The following is a 12128-nucleotide window of genomic DNA, read 5'->3' on the forward strand; positions in this document are numbered from 1 at the left end:
ATAAGTTCCTGGAGCTGCAGCATTAGATATCGACATCAAACTTTCATGAGATATTGCTCTATCAAAAATGTTAGCGTTGATGGAACTGCTTTTTTGCTCTCTACACTTCTCTGCTCCACGAAAAGGAAAAAAGTAGTTAAAAAAACTTCTTTTTTTGCAGGAAAAAGATGTCATTGAGAAAGTGAACTCCTTTTTAAAGCAATGTATCTGAGTATAGGAAACTTTCATTTCAGATATTGATTGACCTGTGATGATGCTTTTTATTTTTATGTCTGACCAGGAATGTTTGTTTAAGAAATTTCTTTAAGTGATTGGCCAAGATAGAAATTGGAGGGATTACTTCACTTTCCTGACTTCTTCTTGTTTTAATCCCAGTCACTTGGGCAAGGTAATTTGTGTGCATATGGTGGTGAGTTCCTAGCAAATAATTTCCCAGTAGGTTATGGCTACATATTTTTGGTATTAATATCTGGAGAGAAAATAGGAGGGATAGACATGCACCATTTCACTTCATCACAACAGTTATTTGCAGTAAACAAATCTTAATTTGAATAAATTTATTCTATGCTGTTTTATCAGGTGGTATAAAATCATTCCTTTTTGTCCTTGAATTTGAACATCTAGGCCCTTGAAACATATGATCTGAACTTTTTCAGATTTTGAAAAACAAGAAAATAAGTACTTCTGACGTTGCTGCATTAAAGGAAACCTAGAAATAGAAGAAATCACTTCTCTTTTCCTTCCCCACACTTTACAAAAAACTTGATCTGGATCAAGTAACCATCAGATCTACTGATCGAGACTTGTTAAAGCAGTGTACAACTGACAGCTCAAACATACCTCTCTTAATTAAATCCAGATGAAGTGAGGAAAAACTGCATGATCAAAGAGGAAGTGATTGCAGTTTCTCTGAAAGATTCAGGGCACACAAAGCTGTAATTATTCTTTAAGGCATCTCATGTGTTGCAAACCTAATATAATATTTCTAGGAGTGGCTACCTTACCATGGCTTTGCTAAAATAGGCATCAACAACTAATGTTTGTTACTGTTAGAACATCTGCTTTTCAATGCTTTGTGTTATTTGAAGCAGTCACATTTAATTAATTTGAATATAATATGTCAAACAAATTTTGCAGAATAATTTTGTTTGTAGTAGCTACATTTTAGTTGTTTTCTTTCTTGTTTTTATTCATCTAAACAGATTTTTATCTAATTGTTCCCCAGGGAAGGTACACTAGAAATCCATTACTCTTGCAACATTTTCTCTTTGATATGTTCTTGAGTATTATGTCTTCTATGTTGCTTTCTAATTAATGCATGAATAGTGATTATAATTAATTGTTTGCCACCAAAAAAAGAAAGAGATTTGAGTTTGAAAAAGCTACAAATACCATACTTCATATTGTTTCAAATTATTTTTAAACCAAAATGTCACAAAGGAGAATTATTGAGAACTAGATGATTTCTGTTATAAAAGGTGCTGGAAAAGCACCTACATAAAATTTATAGGGAGTGACTCATTTTCAGACTTATTAGTATGAGATGCCAGGCAAAAAATGTTATTGATGACTTGGAAGGATCTGAGCAAAGGTCTATGAATTTTGTACACAAGTATAAGAAAATAACATGTAAAACATTACCAAGCTGGAATAATAAACTGCAGCATTCTTCACATTCTTCTGCAGTTTTATAAGAATCTATTTGCCTTTCTTTTGTCACCCAGTACTCTCTGTTGTCAGATTCCCACCAGTTACCCCCTCCCTCTTCATGCCGTTGGCATAGTGAACTATGTGCTAAAGGCCTAAAAAGGCTGAAGAACTGCGAGGGAAGATCATGAAATACATAACCAATATACACTGGGTGTGAAGATTTATCTATACCTCTATCTATTTCATTCTTCTTCTGGTATGATCTTCTTTTTTCCTGCTTTTTAACAGTTCTCACAACATCCATTTCAGAACAAATGTAGCTATAAATAGTCCTCCTCTTTCATTCATGATGGCATTTTGCCATTCTCTTAAAAGGAAGCTTTTCACCTGTCAGGTAGTGTCAGTAAATTCCATTGCTCTCTGCATGTTGTTGTGAAAGCAGTTTCAAAATTCTGATGACTTCATCAGTGGAAATAAAGCATTTTGTCAGGTTAAAAGGTTTGTTTCACTTTCAGTTCTTGAACTTTTAGAAATTGTTTTGATCTTTGTCTCCTATTAAAAATGAGTGTATGGACTTCAGGGATTATTTCCCTGTTACAATTATGGAAAAAAACCCTTATGAGGTCAGCAACTGTGTGGGGTTTTTGTTTGTTGTTTCGTTGTTTTGTTTTCCGCTCTCTGAAGGGACAGTAGTATTAGTGTTCTTAAGATAATTTAGGTTAATACCTAGCTCAAATTTTGGAGATTCTCCAATTAAAATATATATCTATATATATATATATCTATATATATATATATATATATCTCCAGGATAGCCAAGATCTTCCCTTTTCTCTAGCCTATGGTTTTATAAATGCTGCCTTTCATGTGTTCAGTTTGAGGAGCCAAGTGCTCTTATTTACTTTTAAAGTGTTTTTTTTTTAATTCGTGCTACCACAGGATATTCATAAGTCTTTGAACAGACTTTTCCAATGTAAACCAATTGAAGAAGGAGCCTGTGGAGCTTTGTCTCTTAGACTGAATATTTTATAAAATAGGCCCTTGTTTATCAGTTTTTGCCTAGAGAGTTCCAATGGGACTTCTAGAGCAATGAGTGCTTATTTGCATCCTGATTAGCAGAAGTATAAATAAAAAAGGCAGTATTGGAATTAGGTTGACGTAAACTTTTTCTTGTACATAGCGAAGTGCTGTATGCAGAATCAATGGAAATGGTCTTTTCATTATTGAGAAGTTTGAATGCATGAAAATTAGGAATTGGTGTGATTGCTTAGAACTGAGAGTAAGTCAACATTGAGGGATTTTTCTAGTGTTTATCAAGATGAAAATTTTATGGCCATTTAGAGACAAGTCAGAAAGCCTCAAGGAACATGAACTTAAGCATGATTCAGCAATTGAGGGAGGAACAGGTCACAGCCAGCATTGTTATCAGGTGGTTATGATCTTGCTGTGCTTCATTTTCTTAAACACAAGCACTGAAATATTGTCTGTACACAGTGAATGCGGTTGTATTAAATAATTCTGAGAGTTACCGATTTCTTCAGGTATTAATGTAATTAAGACCAGGGAAAGGAGCAGAGCTCTTTGCTGTGTGATAACTGAGAAGCAACTGTTCTTTTGTGGTGTGTGGTGATTGTTGGTTGGTTTGTTTGTTTCTGGGCTATGCTGTCAGAATGCTGAATGACGAGGTAATTTGTGTTGTAATGAGAAGGAAATTCTCACACTGAGCTTTTTATGGGTACTTAATTAGTAAACCTTTAAGGACTTCAGAAATACCTGATTTTGTGTAAATAGACAAAATGGGGCTCCTTCTATGGGTCTCATTTTTTTTGAGTTTAATTTATGTAGATGAGTTGTATTGTAATGAAGAGTTACGGATTATTTTTTTTTCACAGAACAAAGGCTTTCAACAGGCAGAAAATATTAGGGATATGATTGTGTTTCATAATTATCAGTTTATGCTCCAGAAGTCTTGTCTTCTGTGTACATTATATATGTAATGTGAATGATAAAATTGTTAGCATCTGTTTACATTCTGATAGCAGGTGAAAATAAAGCTATCAGTGGAAATGACTCACTGTTATTAAAGCTGAATTTCTGTCTTCAGCTAATAAGTTCTGTTTGTGTTTCTCCAGTTCAATGCAAAGAATGCTCTATTATGAATGAGCTTGGAGATTAGAACCTAAAAGTACATCCTTCATTAAAGAGGATGACGCTAGTGAATCAAACTTTCTCTTCCAACTCTATAAAATATATTTTTTGCCTAGCTTGGCAGTTCCTTGATCCAGAATCCTGCTCTGAAATGCTTTGTAAGAGCTTTTAAATGACAGAATGCGGTATGTATGGTTGAATTATTCTTAGTAAATTTCACACTTACTGATACTTGTTTGGAAATCATTACAAAAATATTTGTGTTCTTGTTGAAGGCTGTTTCCTCAATATTAGTAGTAGAGAAGTGAACCCATGGTGGGAAAAAATGTTTTGCTTTATAAATAGTGTATAGCTATAGATTAGCAAGCAGTCAACTTAGGGTTTTAACTACAGGTGATCATGTCAAGGAATTACATTATATTAAGGGATGAGTTTGAAGCATGGGCTTGGTTCTTTTTTGTAAAGTCAGACAATTATAGGAACCTAAGATAGGAACCTAAGTCAAACCCACTGCAGATAAGTAAACTCTATTTGGTCCTTGTATTTGATTTAGCTGAATTGTTAGTATCTTGTGAAATTCCAATGATGAGAATAATCCATTTAATTGAAATATATAAACGCAGAGCCCCTGTTTAAGCAGAGTCTTCTAATTGTTTTCTGATTTTGTACCTGCTCTACTGTACACTTCATGTCCTTTTGTTGCTCATTCTTTATTGCTGAGGATGTCAAGTGCCACCTAAGAATAAATTTACAAGCAGATCTGGTGATCCACATATTGATATTGGTAAAACACAAGATTTGTAATGAGTGGTGGCACAAATGTGTTTTAATCCCACTCTTACATGCTTATCTAACACATCATAAAGACATACAAACAAAAATCAGCTGTTGTGTGATTGTTTACATAATTCTTTCTGCCTAATTAATTCTCCCCCAACTATATCATTTCAGGCTCCAACAGTTTTACCTTCAAGCTTTTTGAATAGGCAGTTTTTCAGCACGTTTATTAAATTTCCCACAGTATCTGGAGTAACATGTTATGGATTGAGTTGACTGACAGTTAGTTAATGGAAGTAAAACTAACTTCCGTTTCTTCAAAATAGCAGAATACTCAGTAAAGATTAATAGACTGGGTTTCCATCATTACAATTTGTAGACTGTGCTGTTGAACTAAGAATGCTGTAATTATATTGAAACATCAACTGTTGGTACGTAAGTTATTGGAGAAATTCCAAATGCATCTCTCCCTTTAAAGTTGTAATGTGCATGTGTATCTCCAGAATAATAAGGCAGCATTATGATTTGTGGCTGCGTTTCCTCCTGCTTCAAGAACTGACATTAATTCTGTAGTTCAGCTCAGGACAGGAGAGAAACATTCAAACATGTAATTTGTCATGGAAATTTTAATAAGCCAGCTTTAATTAAACTGTATTATCTGAGACACAGAACATTCTGATGGAAATTGTCAATTTTCACAACAGTAAATGAGTACTCAAGAGTCTGGAATAGCTAACAGAATGATACATTATTTCAAATTGTAAATTTAGTAAAGCATAGAAAAATACACATTGACATATATATTTTCAGTCTTGCAGTATTTAGGATTATGAAGGCTCAGAGCTTTATCATCGTGTAATGATATATTTCATGGACATTTTGTGCTCCTCAATGCAGATTTATCAATATGCAATTTAGGGCTAACAAACACACACTATGTATTTTTTTATAAATGCATTATTTTGAGGGAAAAAAGATTTACATTGGAAATAATAAATGGATTACCAGTTTTCCTATTTTAAATTATAAATTAGCATTGACTATAACTTTTATCTGAAAGCAGTGTGTCATATAAAATCTAACTGTAGAAACAAACAGAAATATACTGAAAAAGACTAGTATGGAGAAATTGAAAGGAAATCATATGAAGCCATGTTTCTGTTTTTTAATAATGCTTTGCTGTCTTTTGAGACAGTTTCTGTCTGTAATGAATGTTGGGATCAGTGTGTATAGTAGAATAACAAACCTTGATACATTCAGTAAAACTGAAGTTAACTGAAAAATAAGTAGATCAGATATTTAAATAAGTATAGGTGGCTTTTCTTTCCAGACTCCTAGAAAATCCCAGGCTATTTTTTACCTTCTTGTTATAATGCTTATTTATATACTATGCTAAATACATTGATTTTTTTCCCTTTGAGTTGAGTATGTTTATAAATGAGAACATCTTCCATCTCTAGTCCCAGTGGGCCATTATTTTCTTTTGTTCCTGTGTTTTTGTTCTCTATTAGGGCTTAATCCATCTGTAGCATAATACCAGCTGCCTTTGTTAAATGAATTTTTTCTACCAGCACAAACTTTTGAGGATCAAGCACTACATGAAACACTCTCCCAATGGAATGCTGCTTTCACCTGTTTTCAGCTTCCTGTAACCAGTAGCTGGAAGGGTATGTCAAAAGAACTTCTGTTTAGTCTTTGAAATGCATTTGGAAAGTGTTAAAATATTTCTGGCAGGTATCTCCTTTTTGTCTTGTGGTGCATTCTTTCTTCTTCTTGAGGTATCAAAGACATCAACTCTCTGCTCTATTTGTTTTATTGTTTCAGACTGCTGGTCAACATCCCTTAAATTCCATTTTGATAATCGCTATATGCCCTGGAGAGGGCCCTTTTTGACTGCTGCAACATCGGTGTGGTTTTTATAATTATAGTTAAATGACCAATGTTCTTTCTACTGTGGCATATTCATTGTTGATGAATGCCAAGCTGTCAGTGTTGGCTTTCATTTTCTTTGTAGATGCTGACAGGAATAGGTCTTGCCTTCAGGCAAGTGAGGGGGTTTTTTTGTGTGTGTTCAGGTACTTTATTAACTATTATTCAAGTTATTGATATATTGATGTGAAATTCATAGCAGATGTTATGGTGGAAGTGATGCCTTTCCCTCCAGCACATTTGAGGTCTTTAGCCTTGATTTCTCTGATCTTTTCTTTTCATCCGTTTACATGGAAGAAACCACTAAGAAAGCATGGAAGTACCATGGAAGTGGTACATGAAGATTTTAATTCAACTGTTGGTGGTAATTAGTGATTCTTTACCTTTGACACAATGTGATAGCATAGTGTCATGGTAACATTTGTATCCATTGCTTGCTTAATTAAGTGAATTAATTTAGGCATTGCACTGAAATGCCAGCAAACTGTAGTAATCTGGTCATATATTGCAAAATATAAAAATCATTGATTTAACAACTGAAAATATCTTTTCTCTAAGGACATCTGGCTTTATAGAGCTGTACTAATAGTTACCTGTATTCTGATACTGACACCATACTGAAAGATTTCTGCAGTGAGAATATTATCCATCTGGGTTTCTAAGCAGGTTGTTTGTGGTTTTTTGTTCCCTCCTCCCCCCACCCCACTGGTGGTTATTGTCAAGCAAACCACACAACTGGCTGGAAGCTTAAGTTGGCAGCAAGTGCAAACACATAAATATAATCCTTTAAAAAAACTCAACAAAAGAAAAGTGGAAGTTTCCCAGCCTCCCTCTTAACAGGAAGAAGAGACAGGAAAAAATAGAATTAGTAGATAACTGAAATTTGGCAGTAAAGGTTAAGAAAGTAATAAGGATAATGGAGTTAATGGTCTACATTTACCTGTATCTTTGTAGTTTAAAAGACATGAAGTTTCCTTTTGTTATTTGTTTGCATTTTAATTTTCTTTAGAACTCTTCAGACACATAGCGTACAGAGAATTTTATGGGGTTGCATGGTACCTGTTCCTGAACAATGATTTACTTATTTTTTTAACCTCAGGGTGAAACCAATCCAGTAGGACAGCACTTTTGGAAGAAATCTGTAAATTTTAAGCTGAAATACTGCTGCTTCAGAAATTCAAACCTGACACTTGGAAAATCTCAGGATTGTTTTGTGGAGTTGCCACCTACAGTAGTATTAAAATGAAAAAAATGAAATGGGCTAACAAACATACACTTTCCTTTACCTAATAATATCTTAGATATGTATTTCAAAACTTCAGTAAGGATTATATGGACAAAGTTGCTTAGATAGTGACTAGAGATGGTTCTGTCCTTGTTGCAGTGGTGTGTTTCCTAATATTAGTAAAGCAATAAATTTCTATATATTCAGATTTACAAGCCCATTTTTGTTTATGTGGAACTTGGGGAATGTGTCCAAGTGTGTTAGGGTTTTGTTTTGTTTGCTTATTATTTTTCAAATAATAGTATTTACAGTAGAGTCTTGGCTTAGAATGTTCTTATGGTTATGAAAGGAACAAAAAAAATGTGTGTATGTGGAAAACCAAGCTTGTGAATAAAGTAATTTCTCTTCGTTGAACAAACATCTCCACACTTGATAGTTCTGTGATTTTTGTTGTTGTTAATAATAGTAAAAATGAAACTTTGTTTACCATTTTTAAATGAGCAATCTATATTAATGAAAACTTGGAATTAAGTATTTCTATTATGCTGTTTTTGATAGCTTAGATTTTTTCAACAATGTGTTTGTGTGTGTGTGAAATAGTGCAGGCAAGTGTGGCTTTGCCTCTCTGGGATTATTGTATTGACTAAGTCTTTGCAATGACTTGAAGTTGTACATTTCAAGGTGATGTTTCAAGTTACTAATATTTTATAAGTGTGACGATTGTATGAAGCATATAGAGTATGACAAAGAATAACTTTGTTAATATGACATGATCTATGACTGGAAACTATTGTCTCTACAACACTGACTTGTTTGCTTCAAAATTAAGTACAGTTAAAATACTGGGTTCTCTCTGCTCATCATATTCATCCGTCTTACCGACATTTGCTTGTCTTACAAGCTGTCTGTTAACAGTGTTTCTTATTTGCAGCTTGGTACTTATTAAATAAAAAAATAATAATGTTGAAATGACAGTGTAGGTTTCTACAGTGTTGCTTTAAAATATATTCTAGTTTCAGTACCAGTATTGGGGTGTTTTTTTGCCTTTTTAGTACTTACTGCTGTTATTTTTCATGTTGAATGAGCAACCTGAATGGAGAATTTGACTCCGGGAGCTTTGTCTCAAAGAATTAATTTCAATTCTGGAATGTTTGAAGATTGTTTGTTTGTTTTTCAGACTCTTCAGTCATTTTTAGTATATTAATTTGGTTTTCTATTAATGGAGTTATACAAATTCTATCTGCAGTTTCTTTAAAATAATTATATACCTTTCTATCTCTTTTTTTCCTAGTATTTTTGTGAGCTGTTCAGCACAGTAGTTTGCTAACTCCGAGGCAAGCCATGTTTTTCTAAAATTTTTAGGCTGTGCTCAATAATTCAGTAATATGCCATTATTACCTGTTTAATGTATTCTTGCCATTAAACTTTTATTTCCTTTTGTACAGTTAAATGTCATTGAAGACAGAACTATACCAAGTTTGTCTTGTATTAAGATGAGCAGTCCAAGCTTGAAATCCTAACCAAGCAGGTTAAACTTCTTTTTAATAAACTGAAAATATAGGTATTACTACTGTGTTAGCACTGATATGAAACATATAGGTAGATATTACCATTTTAAAATCTTCATATTTATATATTAAAATTCATCACATTGGTAGTTTCTTCTTTTTGCCATTTGAAATGAACATTATCAGCTAACAAAAGAATACAGCTTTTCTTACATGCTACTGAGGCTCTAATGAAGAAGAAAAGATTGCTTGGAAAATGAGTTTCTTAAGAGGAAAATTCATGTTATATAGAGTTTTTGATCATACTTTAAAAAACCCACAATTTTTAAACTATTATTTATCTACCTTCCCGTTGCTTAGAACAGGAAAATCCAAGTAAAATATTAGGCCTCTGGAAGATATTTTCAGACTTGCTCCTCTTGCATGTAGCTTGTGAAATGCAGCCTTTTAAGTACCTGAGAGTATGCAAACACTAGGGAAATGTTATGAATAGAATATCCACCTGAATTTCTTGCCTTTATTCTGCAATTTGTTGACTATTTTCTGAAGGATCACTTTTGGATTTAGTCTCATCTCAAAAATAAATGAGTTATATGGTTTCTCTGTATGTCTTTTTTCCCTAATTAGTTTCCAGATTAGTTGTTATTTTGCAGAGATATAGGGATCTCAAAGATATTGAGTGATACTCGGCAGAGTCTCCAATTAGAGTCTCAAGTATGGGAAAGGTTGAAGCATGAGCTGTGCTGTGTTAAGAATCGGAATTCGCATGGAAGTCATTCAAGAAAAAGCCACAGGGAGCCAGGCTGCATGATTTTTGTAGTTCAGGGAATAACTCGTGTCTTTTGTTCTTGGGTTTTGATATGTACAGCACAACACTTTCATCAGCTGCAATTCAGTATCAGCAGAACAAGTTTAATCGTGTACTAGCTGGTTTTTTTAACAGTGATTTAGGACTCTGTATCCTTGTGGATATAAACAATCACAACCAAAGAAAACAGACTAAAACTTACCTGCTTTAAGGCAAACTAATATTTCCCTTAGTAGCTTGCACCCTTCCTGTATTTGCAAATGAATTGTTCTAAAACTGTATTTTCCATATAAAGGGGCATTATAGTCAGATTCTCACAGGAAACTAATTTTCAGCATGTCTTTTCATAGAGTGTATTTTACAACATTAATCATTGATTAGAATAGAAATGTCCAGAATGTTTGGAGATCTTATGAAGTCAGTAGTGTAGTCTGTTAATGGCAAACCTTGACGATCAGAAAGGGATCATTTAATGGAGAAGTGTGCCACCACCTTATGTTGTTATGATCTTGCAGACCTGTAAACATTAATACATAAGAATGTCATATTTGAAAGCAGGATAGCACTAGAAAATTTTCCAGTTCTAACCTTTGTACTGAATTTACTTTTTTTTTTTTTACTATTAGATTGGATTACATTTGAATCATTTTCCTTAACAAAACCTTACAGCTTTGCTGAGAGTGCCCGAGAGCAATATGAAAAATTGTCCAACATGCACAACAACATGACAAAATTGTATGAAAATTTGGGAGAATACTTCACCTTTGATCCCAAAGTAACAAGCATAGAAGAATTCTTTGGTGATCTGAGCAACTTCAGAACTCTATTTTTGGTGAGTACTGTCTGCGAAATATCATACATATTTTTATTTCTTCATTCTTCAAATCTTAATTCTCTCTATTTAATTCTCTCTTTCTCATGTTATAGTTAACTTTGTTTTGTTCCGTGGTAGAAAATTAGATGAATATTTCCAGAATTACTTAGATTTTGGTCACTGATAGCTGTTGTCCTCCAGTTCGTGACTTGCAAACTCAATTGTCAATATGGTTCAGACATGGGTAATTAGAATGTTTTTCCTCTTTTATAAAATTTAGTTGTTGGTTGATTCTCAACAAACAGACCCAATACTGATAAATATGTTAAATTCAAGACCTAAATGATGTATGTGCATTCCTGTTGTGTTTGCATCTGCCTGATGCCTCTGTGGTGCTGGATGCTAAGGCTGAAACTTTCAAGATAAGCTCTGTATTTCTGACAAAACCCATGAACTTCAGTAGATGCTTCTATTACCATTTCCAGTCATCCAGAATGGTTGATGTTAGGGTATGGCTTTTTTATGAAGGAACTGAAGAATTTAATTTTAAACAGCTAGGTTTTTGAATGGGTTTAATGCTGTCTTTCCTAGTGGCTGTCTGGAAGCCGTAATTTGCTGCACCATAGGAAATGTACAGGGAAAACAGGTGCCTAGAATGTCACATTGTGTCTCTAGAGAATACTAACATCACTTGGAAATACCACTGTTCACCATACAGCTGTGGCTCACTCAGCTGTCTGTTGACAGTAGTTGGCTTAATTTATGATGTAATCACAAGGACTTTCAGTGTGATGGAGGAATAACTACTTTAAAACATAACTTTCATACTAAGTTTACTTTATTAGAGAGCTTTTACTGCAATATATTTAACTATTCATTTTACATTCACTGAGATGACTTTTTTTTTAATAAGTAAATCACCATTTCTTTTATAATTATTAAGTATGCCAGGACATCTATGTGGAGACTCTTCAAGAACAGGAATATTTCTCAAGAGATATTTCAGTGTATTTACTTTTTCATAAATCCATGGCTTACATTTTCAAACGTGGATGTCTAAGTTTGGAAATCTACTCTATTGTAACTACTTGAAACAGACTTCAGACTAGAAATATCCAAATATTGTGATACAAGTCTATCCTCAAGTATGTATTTCAGCTGCTATGAAGGTGATAGGAACTAGAGGACAATTGTTTTCTAGAAGGTTTATTACAATGGAAATACTTGAAATTGCTTACTTTTCTTTTCTTTTGACTGCCTAAGGATCTG

At 33.6% G+C, this 12128-nt stretch overlaps 1 protein-coding gene across 1 annotated transcript in view; it reads left to right on the forward strand.

The window, feature by feature from the left end:
• DIAPH2 (diaphanous related formin 2) overlaps positions 1-12128 on the forward strand; it is a 207438-nt gene that overhangs the window by 115061 nt on the left and 80249 nt on the right. Inside the window, exon 23 of the mRNA XM_080352353.1 lies at positions 10715-10877. Coding sequence (XP_080208479.1) covers positions 10715-10877 — 163 coding nt within the window. The remainder of the gene's footprint in view (positions 1-10714; positions 10878-12128) is intronic.

Source organism: Nesoenas mayeri (assembly GCF_963082525.1).
Source record: "Nesoenas mayeri genome assembly, chromosome: 13".
In the NCBI taxonomy this organism is placed as follows: Eukaryota; Metazoa; Chordata; class Aves; order Columbiformes; family Columbidae; genus Nesoenas; species Nesoenas mayeri.